Source organism: Neodiprion virginianus, chromosome 1, assembly GCF_021901495.1.
Source record: "Neodiprion virginianus isolate iyNeoVirg1 chromosome 1, iyNeoVirg1.1, whole genome shotgun sequence".
Classification (NCBI taxonomy): Eukaryota; Metazoa; Arthropoda; class Insecta; order Hymenoptera; family Diprionidae; genus Neodiprion; species Neodiprion virginianus.
Window position 1 is genome coordinate 38932180 of NC_060877.1, and position 23126 is coordinate 38955305.

The 23126-nt window shown below is 40.2% G+C and overlaps 1 protein-coding gene across 4 annotated transcripts in view; it reads right to left on the reverse strand.

Moving 5' to 3' along the window:
* LOC124304991 (solute carrier family 12 member 4) overlaps positions 1 to 23126 on the reverse strand; it is a 75344-nt gene that overhangs the window by 21565 nt on the left and 30653 nt on the right. For 3 of the 4 annotated variants that reach the window (XM_046763914.1, XM_046763888.1, XM_046763896.1), the window contains exon 2: positions 2102 to 2199. In XM_046763914.1, the coding sequence (XP_046619870.1) occupies positions 2102 to 2199 (98 nt within the window). Of the gene's footprint in view, positions 1 to 2101; positions 2200 to 11741; positions 12282 to 23126 lie in introns of those variants that run through there. The other variant, XM_046763905.1, reaches the window with a different exon arrangement.

Below are 23126 nucleotides of genomic sequence, written 5' to 3' on the forward strand. Positions count from 1 at the left end.
TTTACAAATAACTCAGGAATGACTAAACCGATTTCGGTATAAATCTGACCGGTTCTAGGCTAGGATTAACTGCGACGATTGATATCAAGATCCCCAAGATCGGTTGATTCGGTGTCGGGATATCGTGAGACGAAAGATTGATCACAAGTCCAGACTTGTATTCGAAAGTGGTTGATTTTCGGTTTGATTATAACAATGTCCCCTCATAGAAAAGCACGAAGCTAAAGACCGAAGGTCTCCATCCTCGGCACAGGACGTTTTGTGCCGAGAGCGATGAGGGTAAATTAGGAAACTGGAGGATGGAATTAGGAAAGGGTCGTGCGGTGTAACGACGCGGTGAGACGACGAGGTCAAAAGTTACGTGCAAGCTTACGCCTCTTCATTAAGAGGATGCCTGACTTTCGACTTTAACCGATGAGTCCAGCAAAATCGTATTTTACCTGTTCGCCACTGTTTCCATCTCCTGTGCGGTAAATCGATTGTCAAACTTTGGGAAATTAGAGTTGGGGTTCGCAGTCGCGTTTACGTGATTTGCACTAACAAGGAAAGTATCCCAGGTCGGTTCTCAGATTTGATTTCTCTTGTAATATGTTTTTGTATACTTAAAACTAAACGACGGATATTTTTTTTAGACTTCTGGCATCAAACACTTTAAGGGGGTGAAACCTCCCTCCAAGGTAAGGCATGTCAAAGGATGATTTAGCAGTTTCATCCGCAACAACATAATATTTGTCAACCAATTAAACTGGAAAAGTTTTCTCATAACGAGAAATGAATAATGTAATTTTATCAATTGGAGGAAAAAACAACAGCCAAATCGCCTCTTGACATGCCTCACTTTGGAGGGTGGTTTCACCCCATTAAAGTGTTCAATGGCAGACACAAAAAAATACATCTCACTTAGTTTTTAGTCCACTGTAATATATTACAAACGAAATTAGCAAGAGAGGGTAAAAAAATTGACGAAAGAATATAAAAACTATGTAATTCGGTTATGGAATAATGAAGCGTGTGACAATCTCAAAGCGAGTGAAAAACAGTGAATTACATTTACGCTGTATAGTCGGTTAATTTTTTCTCGATGACAATCACGAGTAAAATGGTCAACTCCACACGGTTTTCCAAAACTTCGAAACGCTTTCGTTATACTCAAGAGAAAATAAAAGGTGTAAAATAAGATCTGATTACTCGGTCGGTACTCGGCATACAGCCATCCCCTTAAATCATCGCCTTGTAAAGACACGCCACGGGGCTCGACCTCGACCGAGTCTCCCGCTTTTAGACCCCTCCACCCCTTTTATTGCTATCCCAACGGTCTCGTCGTTGTGCACGTCGCGGGGATAAGGACGGGCGACGATGACAACGACGGCGATGACGGTTCAAGGTGATACAGTTCTGCGTGCACGCACATTTTACCCGGTGGTGGCTTACAGGCGTCGGGGTGTTGTGTATACACAGGTATTACAGCTATAGCTATAACAGCGACGTATATAAATTACGTGTTTAACCCTCTGGGGCACGGCTGCTGATACATGAGACGTCATTTTTGAATCGGTTATTCAAGATTTATATTCAATTTTTAGATATCGCTGTCATTTTTTTGCATTATTGGACTCCCAAGATGTCGATGTTGATGCTTTAGGAGGAATTATGATTATTTCGCGAATATAGTAAGCGTTATAAATAAACAAAGTGTTGAAAGTTGGTGGAAGGTTATAAAAAAAATAGAACTCGGTAATCTTGAGTTTTTGGAGTTGCTAACAACGAATTCGATGTTCAAATTTGAAATTTCAGAATAGCAGATCCAATATGGCGGACCGAAAATATAAACATTGATCCGATTAGCTTGAAATTTCTTACAGGGAGGTTTTCGGAGTCGCTGAAAACGAATCCGACGTCAGAATTTCAAAATTCGAAATGGCGGCCCGAAAATATAAAAGTTGATCCTGTTCGCTGATACTAGATCCGTCATTTTGAATTTTGTAAATTTCTCAGATCTGACCCCGTTATTTAAATCAACGACCTCGAGAACCGCTATATGATCAGTTTCAAAGAATTTGATTGCAATGAAAAATGTATGCTTCAAAGGGTCAAGACTCACACTGTAGAGGTAGAGGTTCGTCTCGTAGCCTGACATCTTCTCGGCATTGTTGCTACCGACGAATGGTTCACCATCGCCAGCTGCCCCGCCTCCGTCGCCTGAAATTTTAAGAATATCCGATAACCAAGTGTTATAAAATACACCATTAATCATTCGGGGTGTTGTGACGGGTTAGATTGTGGGGTGCTCGAGGCAAGAATCAATCTGCAGCATCACATCGACTGCGTAGAAAAATCTTGGGTGGTTTAGGTTATAATTTACAAAAAGTACAAGATCGTTCCTCCGGGGTGGTAAAGTTTTTTTTTCAACCCTGTATCGGTTATTCTTGACGAAGAAATATCGCAAGAAAAATGATAATCGAATGGCATTAGGCGTATAAGATCGTTTCTGCGTACAGATCCCATTACCGACATTTGCCGACAATGTCGGTAACATGTCGGTATCGGAATCTGTACGCAGAAACGGTCTTATATACGTTATACTAACTCCAAGTGTATAACAGTGGCGGTTGAATTGTAACCCGATAAAACGTTAAAGATTTTGAAAAATCGTTAAGTAATAAGTTGCACTTCGACACCGTTCAAGGAAACTCATGTTATGTTATGTCCATTCAAGACCGATCAGTGGTCACCTTGGCCACTGGCCAAGCCTGTCCCAAGTAGCGGTTATCGAGTACCTATTTCCTTTGGGGTTGAATGAAAATATTTGAAAAGAGAATTTTCTAACATTACGCATCCACGGTCGTCCGACTCTACATCATATAATGAAACGAATAATCATTGTATCAATTTATCTCCTGAAGTGTCAGTTACAAGTGAACAAATTGCTGATTCTATGGAATTCGTGGTTGGAATATGGATGATATTATGATTAATTCCGGAAGTATAGCAAACGGCTCAAAAAAAATCTCAAGATTTCGTAGAATGGAAAAGCGAATCGTTCTATTTCTTTCAACTGAAATGAGAAATATCGAAGGTTTGAGAACGTTCGTTACGTGCAGTCGTCTGCAGTCTTCACGATACAATACCGCACACGTTCGTGAGTTTATCGCGGTTACACGAACCACTGCAGAGGTGATCTGTCCTAAATCCTATAACGGTGAAGTATCCGGCAGGCCAATTGCCAATAAGATATATCGCAAGTTGCAGGTACTGCGACAGACTTGATGCAGGTGAGCGGAAATTGTGCGTCACAGAATTGTCAGATGATTCCCACTCGCAATTCATCTTGACCTCTGACTATCGGGAAAATCGTATTCTATTATTTTTCACACTTCTTTTTCAAACGGACCTTCGGCAAAACGTTCTTTTGCAAGATGATTGAAATTCATATTTCCGTGCACAATTACAATAAGATTTTCAGATTCTATGAAATAATTCGATATTACTTGACTCTTGAAAGTTGGGAAATAAATTTCATCAATAATTAAACAGAGATTTATTGATTTTGCCAAATTATTTGTCCATACAATTGTGTCAAAGAAGTGAAATCAGAGGTACAATAACCTACGAAGTGATTCTATAAAATCAATTTACTCTTGATCAATTGAAGGAATTGATCGAGTCAAGTTTTTTCGAGCCGTAAATAAGTCTGAATTATTTCGTACATACATGTATACACGGTTAGAAAATAAATATCCCAAGTCCGCTAAAATTTTTGGATTGATTTGGAAAAAATTACTAAAATTTGTTTCATATTTGTTAACAGAAAAGTAACAAATAAAACCAATATAAATCCGATCTGCTGGAACATTGTGTGTTTGGTGAAATTTTTTCTAATAGCGCAGAATCAAGGAATCACAAACTATGAATGATTATCCTTAGTGTGTATTTTCCCAAGTATGAAATTTTGGGAGAACTCCTTAATAAAATTTACTCTATCACAATTGAAAAGTCGACCTGCCTGTACAGCAGCAGCGAATACAATAACGAATCGGCAAAAAACCTCCTGGTCTAACATTGGCCTGCCTCTGGTTCGCGTAGGCGTAAAAACCGTGAGCCGATCTTTCCGCGTCAGAATCTCCGCCGACCGTCTGGCCGCAAGGCGTAGTCAGTAAGAATCTGCCGACCGTCATTTTCTGTCCGCTGGACATATTTCGTCTGATTTTTTCCTCCTTCGCAGAGCAGACGAACGTTAATGGGAAAAAATGAAATGAAACTAAGGATGAAGCTGCGATTATAACCTCTGTATCACGTGTCGTTTCAACTGAAATATAGAAAGCGTTCGGTGCTAACAGACAATCGAAGCACGCGGATCATCGGAGATCATTATTATGTAAAAACACTGCGGAGCAATGTATTGAAAAATAGCACAAACGTGAATTTGGAATATATTTATACGTGTCGTGACTAACGTGTATTCGTACGTTGTTAAGCACGGATGAATAACGCGACAGGAATTGGCGCTGGTCTATTATCACCGCAATCGTTGTTAATCACCGGGAAATTACAGTAGCCGAAGGAAAACGAAGGGACGTAAAACAGAAGGAGAAATTTTTTATTAAAATGGCCGACCTAAAAAGCCACTTAGCAACTTTTTGCTGAAGCATTCGTAAAAATATGAAACTCTTGGAAGTTTATTTATAAAAAATGTTATGTAAAACAGGTTTACAGCTAATCTCCTTGTTATTGTGCAGTATACCTTAAGTTAATTGTTTTTCTCTTATTTATTCATGAATGGAGATTCCCGGTATGGTTTACGCAGAATACATTTTACAGTTTCGTTTTATTTACGTGTAATATGTATTTATTCATTGTTTCATCGGTATTTAGATTCAATCGACAACTTGTATGCATGTTTTAAGGGGGGGGTAAGGTATTTAATTTTTTTTTCTTGCATTTTTTTTTTATTTTTGAAATTGAATCCGTAATATCTGAAGAATATTGTGTCAAAATTTCAAGTTAATTGGAGCAAAATTGACGAAGTTATGAGTATTTTTATACCTTCCGGATTTTTGTACCTATACCCGAACCGACCCGAGCACGCTATTGTTACCCGGTGGATGTTTCGACGGCGGATGTTTAGTCGCGCGACTAATTGACGGCTAATTAACGGCAAATTATGCAATAGTCCGAATTCACATTTTCGACAATTGGCGAGGCAAGTTCATGTACGTGATGTTTCGCTCTCTATGTAGTACCTTACCTCCCACTTCCATCTATCGAAATTTCAAGGCAAGGACATACGTGTCTATACCTGGTCTATATATTTTGTCAGTGTGGCGTACAAAATTCAGTCAGCAGGAAATATCCTATCGAGCAGACTTATCCACGCGTTCTTATTTTCGCATAATTTCAGCTCCGTTTTCAATAATTTTTGTAGTTAAATTATTACAAAAATGCCAAAAAAAATTCGAAGATCTGATAGACAATCAGCTAGTTCGAGATTATATCGACCCAAAAAAATTTTGAGTCATCATCGATGATAGCAACATCCTCTATGGACCTGGCATTGATGACTCAGTGTGAGGTATGTCGATAAAATTCGCTTATAAACATTTTAACTGGATTTTTTTGTGTTTAAAACTTCAAAGCGTTTTTCCCACAACTCACGTTTTCAAAGTCGGTGCCCTTGATAACTTCAAAACTACTGCACCGATCCTTTTGAAATTTTGAACACTGTTTCTGTACATCATTTACGAGGTAACGCTGTCGAGTTTTTTTTTTTTTTGTTCATAATTTTGATTTCGCAATAACAAATTAGGCGATTTTTTCCCAAAAAATTATGTTTTTCACTTCAAAGTGTTCGAAAAAATGAAAAAAATTGGAAAAAAAAAAAAAACTCGACAGCGTTACCTGGGAAAAACTATTATCTAACGAATGAACTTTGATTTTTTGATTTTCGATGATCCAGCACCAAGTTATGAGGGGCACCGCAATTCAACTCTTTTTCGAGACACGTCCAAACAATTGCTGCCATTGCCGTATTTTTTAATATTTCTTTGTAAAAATTTGATGAAATATTCTTTGAATGTCATACTTCAATGTACCATTGGTTGAGTAAAGAAATTTTAACTACGTCGTCAGAAAAAAAATCACGAAAACATGGCTTTTTTCGTATGATTTGACCTTACCCCCCCCTTAACAGAACTGTCTCTGCTGATCGTGAGTAGAGTGACCGAATGCCGTGTGTCAAATATAATTTATTTCTTTAATTACAGCCGCTCTGCTGCAGTGGTAGAATCGAATTGAATGCACTTACTCAACCGGGCCATTTTGGCAGTTTTTTTTTTTTTTTTTTATTTTTGTTTTTGTTTCTTTAACCAAGATTGCCAATTTGATGAAAAATGACAAGTATGAATGTAATTAAGCGAAACTGATACAGTTTTCGTTACTTTTTTTTTTCTACATATAGCGATAAGAATTTATTATTAGTCGTGCAAAGTTGAACAGAGAGTGATAATATTCAAATTGAGATATAAAAATATCAATTCGTCGATAATACAAGTTGAAAATTAACGAGGAAAAAAAAATGATGGAATTTAAATTTGAAAAAGATCTGCGCCTAAATTATTGAATAAAATAAAATCGAGTTTGCAGAATTTCTTGAATATTCCTTTAATTTAACGGAAAATTTGAAATTCCAGCGTTCGATCGGTCGATGAATTCGTAGAAAATTGCACGCACTGCGAATGACGAAGAGTAGTTGAAAGCGAATATGGTAATTCGGTAACAATTCATGCGTTAAATTGAAATTCAAAATTCGTCCATATTCATTATTCATTCATTCCAATTCTACCGCAGACAATAAAACTTTTTTCCTGGTGCACTTCTCTCCTGTATGCAATATTTTTACGCGATTCTCGCAGCCTGCACGTCGCAACATATTTCATACGTAGTTCATGTAATTATATAATAGAAGGTGAGCTTTTATGAGATCGTATAACGATTATTGCTCCGCAATATCTAGACCGTTTAATCTAATAATTCCTGCAGCGTATGAAAAAATATCACTCGTTACACTATTTTCTCATCGTGTAGATATAGGTATATAAATATATGTATAATTCGATCGATATTAAACGTAACTGTATGTTATAATAAGGTTATATAAGTTTCTATACTACAAAGCAACGAATTGGGTATGTATAATAATATTCTACAATAATAATTTACATATGGTGAAGTCCATGCCAAGTTGACCCGGTTTTGAGTTTCTATTATTCAAATGTTTAATAACAATGTGGCCCCACATACTCATAAATTCTCAACAAATTGGAGAAAGATTGAATAAAAATGAAAACAAAATAAATAATAACGTAGTAAAAATCAATTACCGAATCATCTTATCTATATTATAGAATTCGTCGTTTCTACAAGCTCTGGAAACCGTCATCGGCCGAATAATTTCCCAACCAAATTTAAAAGACATCAGATATGCGAAACGTAGTCCAGAAATTATCATAATCGCACTCAGCGGCTTGTCCCAAAATCATACACAGCTATAATATTACTTCCGCAGTTGCCAAGTTGCAGAGTTTAGAAAATTTTCATATTATACATCGAGCGAGGTATCGAAGGGGTGTGGGTGCGAGGATGAGGATATCGAGAGAATATTACCGCGAAACTTTATATCAAGGAGCGGCAAGTTCAGATCCTGGGGGGTGGATCGAGGCGCCGACCACCCCCGGCGCCAGGCAGAGCAAGGCTACACGCTCTCTTACGTAGAGATCCAGGCACCTCGCCTCACCTCGCCTCACCTCACCTCGCCTCACCTCACCCACCCCGGCGCTGCCTGCGCGGAAATTCAAGTTAAATATAGGTCGGTGGGTCGCCGTTGGGTACGTCAGGGCTGCGGGGGTGGGACGGGGGTGGTATGGGGGAGAACCGGAGGGAAGCTGGAGCCTCGGCTCTCGGCACTCCGCATTGATCTCTCTCCTGTCCTGTCCCACCGCCGCGCCACGGCGCAGCCAAGCCTCCCCGTTTCTCTCCTTATTCGCCGCCCCACCCATGACAACTTCGCGGCTGTATGCCTCGAGGATTTCGTGCATGTATCAAACCCCCACCCCCAGCCCCCCACACACACGCGCGCGGGAAGAAATACGCGAACGTATAAGGGCCGTTGCGATTTTCACCAATCATCCTCACTGCGGATGCTAATTGAGCTACTCGACGTCCGGTATTCGAGAAAGAGAGAGAGAGAGAGAGAGAGAGAGAGAGAGAAGGAACTCGTTATCAATTGAGTTATTAAGACCGTTTGAAAATCAAATTATAATTACAAGCGTGATAATGATTATAATAAGAATATGTATGTAATAATCGGCAGGAGGTGGTATATAATTTATGTACTTGTAAAAATATAATGATGTAATATTTTTAGGAAGGCGGGGCGTGGTTAGCTTTTTTTTCTCTTTTTTCTCTAAAGTACTCACGATAATTACATAGCTAGAAAAAACTCCGTCTAATTTTTAAGCATCTGCCGAAATCATTTATTTATCGTTCTGTGGAAATTAATTCACTCAATTATTGTATGGAAACGCGGTTAACGTGTCGATATCGTTCGGTTCTTTCAATTGCTTGTACAAGAGGATTGTTATGTTAGTTGGTGAACGGAAGAAACACAAGCGCGTTGTAATTTCGCGTGTAAATGATTAAACGTTTTTCATTCAAAGAAAGGTATAAGAGTAACGTTACAGGAGCTGTAAAAGCGAATATCGAATACATGTATTTATATCTATACAAAGTTCTTCAAAATCTATTTTTCTTTACTCATCTCTGATCACGCTGTGTAATCGCACCGATAATTGTCGCTATTATACGAAATGTATCACCGCGATAACGATTCGCGAATTCCTAATACAATATACCCGTACTTTATTGTTATAAAAAAGTATACCTAGAAATTTTATTTCCCCGTTTGCCAAAATTCACTAGTATTGGTTCGTACTCGAGGATAGCAGAAATCGTTTGAAAAGAAGAAAATGATAGGCGAAAGAGCTTTGCATTGTCTCACTGATAGCCGAGGATCCGGGTGAAAGGAGTTTGAAGTCCGCGTCGCGGTGAGTTTGCCGATTTGATTTATTGCTGGCGGGAATCGAAAGAATCTCTGATCTCTTGTGCCGATAAACGGAGAAGATCTTTTTCCTCGTTCAGGTGGCTGGCTGGCTGGCGAATGTCACACGATATTCCCAACCGTCAAGACGCGATCGACGGACGGACGATCCGTCCGCTAATGGCCCTCCTCGTTACTCAAATTGTCGGTGTGAAGCCGACGCCGCGTTTTCGTTCAGCAACCCGATTCCGGCGGATAATACCGACGGTATGGAATCGACGCGAACATAATCTGCCTTTGGCGGTTAACTCTTGTACGCAAAAGGGAGAATCTGGAAAACTCGGGGAATTTCAAAAATGATATTGGAATTTTGAGTCTACTGAAGAAATAAACACGGTTCTTATACGAAGTACTACCGATGTTGAGAAAAGAAAGAGATTGCGCTAAAAATTTTGTTTCGTCGCGTTACTTTATACATCTTATTTATATTACTTTATGCCGAAACTTGTTTCGTTATTTTTTTTTTTTTTTTCTTACGGAAAATCGCAGGCTATTGTTTGTAAATTTATATTCGGGCGGTAAGATAGTTACTGGGCAATATTGAAGTATAAAAGAAAAAAATGTTTCATTAATCGGTGTTATATTTTTTGAAGGGTTGTTGAAAGAATCTTACTTTCAGGTTGGAATATCTGGAAAAGTCAGAGAATTTCAGATTCCAAAAAGCGTACGAACCTTGGTTTAGGAGTGCGAAAATATGGTGCAAAACTCTTTCTACGGGCGAACGTTGATTCATTTTCAAATTCTTTTCAGACGTTTAGGCAGTTTTTGGAATCGCGAAAGGAAGAAAGAAAGAAAATAGTGCATAAAAAAAGACTTTGTTCGTTAAGAACGCAAAACAAAAACTTCGGTATTTCGTTGTTGATTAGGACGTTGAGTTACAGTTATATTATCGATTCGTATTGTATGCGTACGAATGTTTTCGTACACGGAGAGAAAAATCTGTGAAAAATTACCCTGCTGTTGCTAATCGTGATGTAAAAGACACCTGATGCAGTTTTTATTGATGCATGTTACAAAAATTATGGGTTTTTATAAAAAAAATTACTACCTTGCTTAGAAATTATGTGTTTCGGTAGCGCAAAATTTAAAATGTGACGACGCATTTTTCTGATGCAGCACGGTAAAAACTGCATTAGGTGTCTTTTACATCACGATTATAGTAACAGCAGGGTAATTTTTCTCAGATTTTTCTCTCCGTGTACGAAACGGGTTCAACTACGCAGAAAGAAAAGTGCCTAAAGCTTCTAAAAAACAAGGTAAACTCAATACTTACAGTGGTTTGATCAAGTTACTAAAAAACTTACAGCGAGGTGTAGAATTAACAGTCTTTTCGTGTAATTTCGATTCGTGATGCTCCAGAGGTTGATAAATTGGCACGAGGAGTGAAATTGAGTTTAATAAAAGGCGGAAATCCGACCGGCGGCTTATCGCAAGATCTGTACGAATAAAGCGGAATGTTAGAAATTCGGGGCCACTTCATTGAAGGAAAATCAAGAGGAGGCGAAGAAGCCAGTTTCGAGAAGAATCTCAGAAACTTCTTTGATCCGAGCAGATATTTTTTCGCCGTCTTCTGCCACCGACGGCAAAGACGAAGAAGAAGCAGAAGAGGAAGAAGAGTGGACTGGAAAATATAAGCAGCCTTCGTTGATTCATCCACGCCTTTCAATTTGTCTCAAGCACAATATTATACGCGCGTGTATAAATCATCATCTCCTCAATTCATGGACACTGTCAATCGCAATGAACGTTGCGGATAATATATCACGTATGAATATTGTGCAGGTCATCACCGAAGAACGGTCGCACTGACGTTTTTACAACGACCCAAACTGTCGTTGGTAAAATTTTAAAAGCTCGGGAATTCAGCGCGCCTGCACTAAATTTTTATCATTTGTCAAACGCAACACAATCAGTTTGACGACTACAATCAACGATCGCACTACTGTACCCGTTGAAATTTAAGGTTTCGTAACTTCTCGTTATAATACTGTAAAAAAATTGCGAAGAGACGTGACGAGATGATCACTGTACAAAATTACATCTATGATACAAAGTTACATGAAACGTTCAATTAAATTTCTTCATATTTTTGCAATGGTTTTTTCGATTGTCAATCTACGGTACGAAGATTCAAGTGTCTCCAATCGCGCGTGTCTGTTTTTTTCCCATATTTACTCAGCCGCAAACGGAGGCTTAAGCCAACAGCCAAACGTTCTAATGTACATTTGAATAAGGCAATGAAGTTCGAAAGTCAATAAAACTATGATGATAAAATTGAACAACATTTTTCTATTTGCAAAGAGTTTAACACATTTGGTATCTAACTCTGGCTCTCAGCTTCAGCTTCACTGTCCACGGTATTGGCAATAGAAAAAAAAAAAAGTTAACAAAGCTTCCATGAACGATAAGAAATTTTCGGACACAGTTATCAAGTTCCATAATATTTCTGTACCGACCGGACGTTCTGACCGAGCACACAATCGGACTCCGAGACACTTGAATCTCATCCTTGATGAAGCAAGATGCGAAAGGCTGACACGATTCCTACAAACATCGACGATGATTTTTTAAACCCGATAGATGATCATACCGGCCTCCAGTAGAGTCGCCGACTTGACCTTAGACTTCGCTGGTACTCCCTCGCTCATGGCGCGAACTGATTCCTCTTGAAATTGTTGTTAAATCTCGTTTTTCCACAATCCGCGTTGGTCCTTCAGCCGTCTCCTCCTCGTCCTCGCCGGATTCCCCGGAGTTCAAACAATCGGTCAGTCGAGTACCGTGAAAACCGCACGCGACGGAAACACGACGTAGGACTTGGGTACAAAATCACTCTGAGAGCAGTCCTGGTGCTCTCCGGACAGTGTACATACGTATATATGTACAATATATATATATATATATATATATATGGCGGCGGCGCCCGGTTATACGGTCAACACTTTTAAACGTATCTTGTGCATGATCGGCACCGCATCTCAGACGCAACCAGGCACAGCTCGTCTCTCTGACCCTTCGACGCGACCCTCGATCACCGGGTCGCTCGCTCGCTCTTCGTGGCTCTGCAAGCCGGGCTTTAAAGCTGCAGCGTCGGGCAAGGAAGGCAGAGGCTTGCGACACCCGCGCGCGGCCTCGCGGTTCTCGGGCGTTGAGCGCGTCCCGGGCGCAGGGAGCTGCCTCCCTCCAACCCTCGGCGACGCCTGCGCCGCGACGCCTTCACCCTCGGCTCAGCCTCCGGCTCTCCCGACGCCCCGTGACGCGGACGCTGCCCGGCGAGGTGCTTCAGGTGACGTCCGTTCGCGGAGTTTTCTTATTCCGTGGGGCTGCCTCGGCGACCTTGAGGACGGGCCGACTTACTTCCGGTTACCCCCCCGCGAATCGCCGAATTCTATCGGGGATCCCCGGTGAAGCCGATCTCGGTTTCGACCTGAGGACCGCCGTCTCACGATTGATTTTTTATTACGATGGGAATGCTCGGGCAGATCCTGAAGCTGTTCGGTACAATGGTAGTTGGATGAGGCGAGGATGAGAGGGGGTCAGGAAGGCGGTAGATTTTTAAAAACGTTGATGTATCATTCGGTGGGTTTAAAAATGTGTAAGGATAATTAGATCAGAGTATACGGGAGGGATAATTCGACGTCGAGGATGATGGCGAGTATAATTGGCTGAATTTAAGATTTAGAATCATAGAGAAGTGTGGAAATTTTGACGATACCGGATTTTTGCTTGCTACATCTTTCCGCCTTTTTACACTTCTGTATTTCTATTATTTATGTTATTTTTTCCCTTTTCGCTCAAACGTCGAAATTTTAATGCAAGCATAAGTAAATATCGAAAAATGAGTCGAGTTTAGAGTAGAAGAGTTGAACTGTAATATTATCGAAAACACTAGAATTTAGTTTGTGGAATTGGAAAACTTATAAAGTCGAAAAATAAGAGACCGCTAATTATGTGGAAATGCAGAGAAACGTAGAAGCTTGTTTTTTTTTTCAAATATCCTATAACGTTTCGGCTTTCAATTTTTTTTAGCATTCCAGAGGTTCGACGGAACGAGTGTAGAAATGTGGAAGGATATTGAAATTGTGACGATGCTGATTTTTGTTTTCTTTTGTTTTTCTGTCTTTTCACCTTTCTGTACCTTGAATTTTCTATTTTTTCATTTTCTACACTTGCAAATCCTCCGACATTTATTTTCGCCCATGCACTTCTATACGACCATTGTATCGTAAAATCGTTCAACCTTTTCACTCAAGCGAGACGGTAAGTCGATTCATCCGACTCTTTGTTTTCCCGAATGCAGTGACTGAATATCTTTTGTACCCAGGATCATTGTTTTTGAATATCTCTGTATAAGTAACAAAGATATATCACTGGATAGGGTCGTTAGCCTTCGCACCAACTGACTAACGATAAGCGAGTTCAACCTTCCTCGTACTCTGAGCAGGTGAACTTCCCTCTTAAAAATACGAGCCTTCTCCTGCAAACCTCAACGACGCCCTTCAGACTTTCGCGGACAAATTCGCAAGCGAGAAACCTCGAGAATTTCGTATATTGCAGGATGAGTAAACACACGTGGATAACAAATACGAGCAGAGGTTGCGGGTAAGGTTGTAATTATCTTTTAATATCGAAGAGCGGTAAGGCGGTGGTTCTATAACTTGTAGCTGCAGCTGGATTGCTCATTTATTAACTTTTTTTTCCCAAGTTGCCACTCGAAAAATTTGTGACTAATAATGGAAAAAAATTTTTTGTAAAACCTGGAGGAAGTAGGAAAATGTTTAGAGGTCGCTACCAAGTACTGTTATATTTTTTATTTATTTTTATGCGTACGCCTTTAGAAAATAAAAAAATTAAAAAGTGAATCACCCTAAGCTGCAGCTGCCTCGCTGTCAGAAAACTAAACTGAGAAAGCAATGCGAGTGGAAAAAAATATTCCAATCACTTAGCTGCAAGATGGTCACGTCAGGTCATATATCAGGTTTTTTTTTTTTTTAATCACTTTATGGATCTGACAAGGTTCTGATATTACTATAGAAAGATGATGCGTCATATCGTTGACAAATCCACCACATTATGAATGTGGAAGATGTGGACATGGAAACGACTTTAACATTATTACAACTTGTTACTGATTCTACTTAAAACAATTTTCGTAAATTTACGTAACAGCTGCAGAAAATCTTCGTCCTTGCCCAAAATTGATGGCAAATTATTTCTGGTCCTTTTTTTCGTTGTTGTTATTGTTGTTAGAGATAAAGAGAAAGACGATCACGATTCGATATGTCTGCGTAACATCTATCAAGGAGCTATACTAACATGGGAGATGAGAGAAAACAATTTCAACACGTCATCCGTTATCCGTACACCTTCCAATTTCCTAATCAACTGTCCCTCGTCTCTCGGAACAATTAGGCATCGCGTATATTCTGCCAAGAAAAATAATCTACCTTCCGACCTTCGAAGAGACCGTTTAAGGATTTACCGGCGGTACATTCGTAACTAGAAGTGAGTCTTGTCGACAATATTGAATACTTTTTGATAAGACGAAAATCGGTAAAAAATCTATGAAAATAAAAACGATAAGAAAATTAAATTTGAATAATAATAATAACGTCCAAAAGCCATCAATAAATTGTTTAAACAAAATGTTCTTCAACAGATTTGGAGGGAATGTCTTTTTTTTGTTTGTCATGTACAATGAATTCGTGAACTTTTCTGAACACGCGTAAATCTTTAAAGAATCATATAACGATTTTGAAATTTCCGTTTGCGAAAATTTTCAAGCTCGAAAAATGGAGGAAAAATCGTGAATTTTGGATAAATTTTCGCAAAAACGTTGTACATTAAAATTCAGAACTTCTCAAGGCATTGAACGAATAGTTTCGTAAGTACAGCCTTTGCAAATTTTTGAAAACGAAAACTTTAAAATACCGATCAAATTCTTTAAAAATTCATGTGTGCTCAGAAAAATAACCCTATTCATGTTACATGAAAAAAAAAACATTCTCTTCAAATTTGTTAAACAATTTATTGATAACTTTTAGCCATTGAATTTTATTGAAGTTTAATTTCATCATCGTGTCTCTTGTGCTTAATTTTTTTCCGATTTTTACCTCATCGCAAAGTATTCAATATTGTCGAAGAGACTAACTTTTGATTGAGAATGTATAGCCGGTACATCCTTAACCTCAACCGCAAGGACGTAGCTGGCTGGACCACCTCAATTTTCTTTCTTCTCCCATGAGACACGAGTCCGTGTATATAATGAATAGAACTGCCGTTCCTCCTTTGTCGAATTATTTGGACATACAGCACAAACGGACGACGAAAAAATCCGCAACGATTTTTATTTATAATTCATGCTTCGTAAGCGAAACTCGCGTTCCTCCTCCCCCCCACCCCTCTTTGCGAGAATTGCAGGCCGGAAACCAGCCCCGCCATCTTGCTTGTTAGGCTCGAATTGTACCCAACGTCCATTATTCTCATCTGCAAGCCTCGAACGTCCCACAGAGCAAGTGTCGCTGAAGTGGAAGACCTTGGCTCGATTTCTGGGTACATCGATACCTCGATAAAATACCTTGGCGCATATACATTTATGTATGTATATACCGGGACAATCTTTTGAAACTTGAAAATCAACCGCGCACGCGCCAAATAATCAAATCTCATTGGTCGGCGAAATCTTTCCGCAGCGATATTCTTGTCTGCGATGCAGGCGAGCCATCGTAGGCAAAATGTATACGTTTGAATTTTCAAAGAGCGTAAGCGTTAAATTCCGACCGTTCTTTGAAGAATCGACTATCCGACCCAACAACAAATGCTTCCCAAACCTTTCCGAGTCACTGCCTCGATAATTTGAGATTCTAACCTCGAAAATTCGTATCAACAGCATCGCCGTCAGAAACAGTTTGACAGCTGAAAACTCGGGATGGCCAGCCTACACGAACAGCCGATAAAACTCGCGCATGCGCGGTTGATTTTCAAGTTTCAAGAGATTATCCCAGTATATGATTACATGATACAGCTATGAGGCAGAAGTAACGCGGAGTCGTGCATCGCTTTTGTGTTTTAGTTGATAACGGATTATACGTATACATATATCACATCTGAAATATGTATAATGTATTATAGTATATGTGTAATAAATATAGACTAGACTAGGGGTTTAGAGAATTTTTGTCGAGAAGTTTCGATCCGCGGTGAAGTTGAAGCACCGCGAAGGCCTTTGTCTGAATTGACGCCCTTGTCTTGGCGTCAGCAGTTCTTCATCACCTCCCTACCTCCCTCCCTCTCTTCCTCTCTTTCCCCCATCGCCTCTCGGAAGAATCAGTTAGTCGACCGTTAGAGAATTATTATATACGAAAATTTAGGGTCCGACCACAAAAGGTTCTCCTCTCTTTTTTCAAATCTCTTTCTACCACCTCCGCGAGGCTTTCGTGCTGGCGCTTGAATATCAATTAGCTCACCACCTCGGGGTGATTGAATTAGTCACGCGCGCTTTTGTATCTCGTTATATTATCGCTTCTTTGAAAATTTTCTAACGAGAAATCCTTTTTCCGCGGGTACATTTTTCAAAGTATACCGAATATTTAATCACACATGTACAGAAATTTGGCAGCAGCTCGCGCACGGTGCAAGCGGAGAAAGTTAGCAGTTTATTAATTGCCCACTACTAGGTTATTTCCGGTAATTCAATGTCACGGAATCACATTTTCTAGGTCACGAAATTCTTCTGTTGTCATTTTTACTGAAAATTGTGCGAACCGAAGTTAAAAAAAAAAAAAAATAAATTCGTAATCAATCGTGTAAAAGTTGTCCTTAACTCAGCGGATGGAATTGTATTTACCTTTTATTTATATTGATTTAATTTCCCGGACAACATATCTCTGTTTACTTGGTCAAGGTATCCGGAAACAAGAGAAATATTTTCTATAGGTACCGGAAAACCCTTACATCAGAGATTTTCGTCTTACACTTTTACGTAGCGTGACTTGAAAGCACTGTAAGTCAACTGTTGTAACAAAACTGGGTTAGGATAAAAAGAGGGAGTAAAGATATACGTTACAAGTATAGGTATAACAGAACCGTCGCGTCGGAGACACAGAGATACATATGTACCTCGTCTCTTCTCTGTATGTATAAAAAGCTCGTCTGCACGGCACGGCTTTTACCGAATTGAATTGATGAGGAAAGGATCAATCTAAAATCCTGATAATTAATTCCGCTCTCAGCGAGTGTTTAAATTTTATTTCATTACGTGTACCCGAAGATTGCGCCGGTGGCTGCTCGCGTTCAGAATATATCCTAGAGTGTCTGTCCGTCTGTCCATCTGTCTCCAGAAAAGTTCCTTAAAGAAACCCCCCCCCCGCCCCCAGTTAGTCACCTCGGCTGGAAGGCGTTCGCGAAACGGCAACTTCCGGACCTACTGCGGATGAGAAAAGGGAGTAGAGGAAGAGGAAGAGGGAAGAGAAGACCCTCGAGGAGGACGAGACGGAATGGGAGGAAACTGGGGCAGTCGGTGGTTGCACCCTCGGCTCTTACGTAACGCAGCTCGGCTCTCCTGCTCGCTGGTTGCTTACGTGACGGGGTGAAGGTGACGTCATGTGCCTTGCTGCGAGCGACCTGCGGAATCCTCGGCGCCTCTTCATGGGGTTCGTTCGACCATGTGTTCCACCCCGGAACCCTGCCGACGACCTAGAGCCAATCTAGCGCGAGACGCGGCTCCGTATCCTATACCTATGTTGCGGACTTACTGCCCGAGAAAACCGAGGCGAGTGACTCGAGTCCTCGAAACTACGTTACACCGGTCAACACGATTTTTCGGAGCTCACTGAGAGAAATTTTTAGTTCCGGTTAACGCTCCGTCCTTGACTATTTTCATTTTTTACCGTAATCGAAAAATATAGTTCTAGGTAGAAGATGAAAATTAGTTTTCTAGCTGTTACCGGAAAGTCTGGTATCCGTTACTATTCTTTCCCGTTACGATCACTGTTGCTATATTTTCTTGCAACTGTTGCGAAAATTTGATGCTTGTGCAAGAATAATTTGACGCTAAAGCCTTATTTAACTAAAAAAGTAGAGTAAACCTCAGAAACTGATTTTGCGTTGCAATACATAAAAAAGGATCGATAATAGCGCAAAATGGTTAGGCGTAACTCGTTTTTAGGTCTGTTACAGCTTGAGGGAATTAAAATCAGCCCAATATGTACGTCACACATGCAATCCTCGATTTGGAACCCATTCTATTCCGCAAATCAGTTACGTCTCTAATCTTCAGACCGACATATTAACTAGCAAATATTTAATTGCGGTGAACGCTGATAGGATAACAAAAAACAAACCCCTTCGCGTCCGGAGTTAATTAAGGGAGAATTTTGGGGGGCAGCCCCTTTTCCCTTCGGGAAGTATTGACAAAAACGTGTTAATCGTTCAGAGGTAGGGGACGACTGTGGGCTTGTGAAAGGTATAATTTACGGCTGGGCACTCGAATTAACTACCGATGTTAGTGATCCTAATTATCCAGACTCGAAGAATAATATTATTGACTTATCGTTAGGCTCGAGCTTTAACGCTGATGTTGTTCAACTCTGGAGTGAAACTATTCCTACGTTGTATAAATCATCTTGCCCTACCTATCCTTACGTAAAGATGCGGGTGTTGGGAGAGGAGAGCTCCCTCCCTCTCTCTCTCTCTCTCATTCTTGCAACGAGGCAAGTTGTTTTAGGCCAAGCCCGCGTTTACTTTTCCACAAATAATTAAGACGTTTGCTGTTAAGATTATTATTATCAACGTCTCAAACTCGGGGAGTAATTATACACCCTTTTGTCGGTTTTCCCCTCTAATATACATATATAACATGGCGCCGCTGCTATTTTGAAAGTCACGACTGCTCACGGATGATAATAAACATCTTGTACTACATGACCGATAATTGTCAAAGAATTTCTCACTCTCTGTGTGTTTTTTTTTCTTTTTTTTATACCCTCCATCTCCAACGTTTTTCATACCAGCATATTTCTTTTGTCTTCTTTCCTTTGGCTGGTAAATATCACTGCAAACGAACGTTTCTCCCCGTCGACGATTTGTTTTTCATTCCAGAGCCCTTGGTGCGGTATATTTGACTTTTTCTATCGGGTTTTAGGATAGTCGTAAACAATATTTCAGCACAACTTTAGGACAGTTTGAATTCGTTCCGAAACTCCGTATTTTATAATAATTAGTACAACGCGTTATCTTCAATTGCGTTTATGGCATATTTAATTTCTCCTCCGAGTTCGCTAAATTAAGAGAAATTTTCGGGACTAAATATATGCAAATACAGACACTTCGGGGGAGGCTTCCAGCCTCAAGGAATGTTCGTCTGAGAAAAAAATATATTGAATTAACCAAACGTGGTGGATCAACGATTGTTAATTGAGATAAACGTATAATTTACCTTGATAACGCAAATTATATTATTTTTCCAAACATTTTTCTGTGCAATGAAAATATATTTATTTCGCGATAACTGACCGCCATATTTGGCGAAGTCAACAAGTCTTTTCTGTATGTCATAACACATACATTGAGAGAAATTTTTCATAAAAGTTATGGTTACAATATAGTTCTATAATATCTTTATTTTTATCAATAAATGACCTTATCCTTTTATTGATAAATAAATTAACGATAAATCTAATTCTAGGCATAAAATGAAAATGAGTTTCGTAGGTGTAACTCGTACTATACATATATTGTCCTGTAACTATTGCGCTGTTTTGCTTTTCGTGCAACGATGAATAGATTTTAAGATCTTATTGAATTGAAATTATATATCCAGCCAAACAAACAGCTTCATACACTTCTTGCAATAACCAAATAATGTATTGTAGTTGACTGTAATCAGATTAAACAGTTGCTTGTATAATCACAATTTCCCGTATAATAATGCCAACAAGATTTAAACCGTTATTGTAAAAAGAAACTCATCTTACAATACGAGGTGTCCAGCTGTTAGGAAAATCTGGAAAATCGGAAATCGGCAGGAAACTCGTACGTAAAATGGTTTCGTGTACCTCGTTTTTCGTAATTCCAACAATACTCAAACAGTTTTTTTAACGATACTGTTTTGTCGAATTTTTCTAGTCACTGTAACAAATGAAATTTTTCTCAGTGTACGTTATACAGAGAGCTCTGTGTCGTGGAGGCATCAATTTTTTATAACGCAAAGTCACGGAGTCCGTGAAATTCAGGGGCGTACGCGACGTAGTTACACCCATGGAGGCAGGGAGGCAGGGAGGCCGAGACCCGGCACGTCGTTCCTGGTCTCCGTCTGAACCGCGACGCCGCCGCCGCCGCCTAACCGGCGAGAGGGTAAATCGATACAGCGGAGTCTGCGTCTCCTCCTGTATCCAGCGTTTGTACACAAAGAGAGAGAGGGAGAGAGAGAGAGGGAGGGAGAGGGTCGCTAGCCAGACAAATCGGGCTTCGTTATTACGCGCAAAACCGGCGCTGCTGGGCGGTTTCGGAGCGGAAAACTGGGCCCGGTTTGCGTCGCCGTGCGTCCGGAGGCCGCGATGACCCCTGAGGCCGATCGCCTTCCTGGTCCTGGCAGTTCGCCGCAGGTCAAATCTAGGACCCGGGCGGGCGTTATCCTCCTCCTCCTCCTCCGACTCGTCGATACTCGGCCCGGGTCGCCGAGGACGGATACCGTGCCTACTGCCTACTCGACTTTAGTCAGACGAGAGGAAAATTCCAAACGAAACTGATTGTGAGCTCCAAGGACCGGCTCAACTGTCGCCTAATAAAGCTGCGAGTGACGCCCGAGGAGCGTTTTGTGTCTGCGCGCTCCGTTTGAAGTTGCAGGCTTCTATTCCTCATATGTGACGAAACACTGACAATGAGAAACGTCACTGTGTTGCAGGCTGATCGTTAAATAAAAAACAAAGCCCTACGGTTTATAGGCAAGAAATTGAAAATAATAAGTTTCGACCCAAGACCGAGATTTTTAGAATGAATTAATCGATGCCGGTAAGGTCTCAAAGATTCCCCTTTAATAAATATGCATTTTTACGTATCTCGATTCAAAAATTCACTGCGAGATTAATTTTGATTAAAAAAAATTTCTACTATACGAAAGTACCAGGTATGTGTACTGCTATATGGAGAAAAATCGAGGACATCATACCGTTTATTCTTGCTCACGACTCTTCCATTGTATAAGTTTCGAGTGGAGTGATGAGCAAATTCAACGTAGTTTGAAGTTTTTTTAATTAAAATTAGCCTCACACTGAATTTTCGAATTGAGATCCGTAAAAATAAATGTGTTTTACACGGGAGAATATGATTTCAAGCGCTTATATCACCTTTGTATCGTATACCTATATACAAAATGTATAGTGAGTAAGTTTTACTTTGATTTGTTGACTGTATCCCAGAAAATCTTATAAACTTGCCTCATACAAATGTCTTACGTAATTAACGTCACTAACTGAAACCCCATTTCATCAAGGACCGAATCCTCGTTCTCCTTTCCTGTTCGTCCCATCTTCTTCCTCCGGACCACGCAACGGAATCCGCTCCTTTGTACTTAGCAGGCTTAGGCATGTAACATCCCGAAATTCCACTGGAATTAGGACTAATTAGGCCACACCATGAGCACTTCCTTCACCGCGCAGATATTTATTTCACTCCAAGGTTATCTGGCGGCTTCGTCGACGTAGGTATAAGGGTGGGTTTCTAATTATACACTGTTCGATTTCTTTCAATCTCGATATTTTCCAAACAAAGGTAGGACATCTACGCAGTCCCTTGAGGATATACCACGTTTATACAGTTCACTCGGAACAATATCATAAACGAAACGAACACTTGACAAGTGCAACTGAGGTCCAAACAATGTCCTACCGCTATACCGGTAAGGATATTAAAAAATAATGACTCCATTTTAGACTCCGTTTTTTCAAACTTATTTTCAACCTTATATAATAAATATAAAGAATATAAAAATAAACCTTTAAAAATTTGTTTTCCGTTATTTACAAGTGCTTTGTTCTCAGATTGAAAAAAATCAGACCGATCAGCATATTTTAACCACTTGAAAAAAAAAATCGCGAAAATCAGCCACTTTTCGACCCGTCGCATCAGCACGCTCCTTTTTAAGCTTGAGAATAGCTAGTGCTGGAGCGAAAATACGCATGTTTCACCCTAATATTAAACCATTCTATCACGCGTTTGCATAATGTTCTCAATTAGGGGATGTTACGGCTAATGCAACTCCTATTCCGTTCCATTTGTTTCTATTCCGTTCTACTCTGTATTCCATTGTATACTAGCCTGTAATTGCAGACATTCATTAAACCTAGATACCGCAGTGGAGTTTCACCTCTGTGGTGAATCCGGCAGTTCATGACTCTCGACGGGAGATCGGCCGTCATACAGAGCTACTCCAGGACTGCTAATGTTCCATGGCTGAACGTTCAACGGGGTCTCATTAACGGAAACTACCCGATCGAGTAGGGTATCAATCGGTGCTTGTTCAGGCTTTACACGTTTTGGCTTCCAACGATCACGCAGTTGATGCCACACCCACCGTTTCTGGCCACATACATATTCCGAGCGAAATGCGACCGGCCGAGGTCAAAGGGGCGGCGACTTATTGACATCGTATTTCCATTTTCGGGATCTTGGTCCTTTGACGGGGCGGTAAGACGTCGTAGAATTATTTTCTTACGTTTGAATAACCGAGACAATGTCAGGAATTTTTGCTGTAGGTGTTATAAGCGCGGGAAAAGTTGCCTCATTTTTTTTTTTATTAAAAAGAGCGATGTTAAATACACATCGCGGTTTTCAAAGTACTGTCCATAACTTCTTTCGCAGTACGTTCTATAGCTGAGCACCCGCCGACGTTGATATGAGAAACCTTGAGAATAAGTGGTTGTTGGGGTAAACGGGACGCCTGCCTTGAGTTACTGTAATTAAATGTACGGTGTAATCTTGT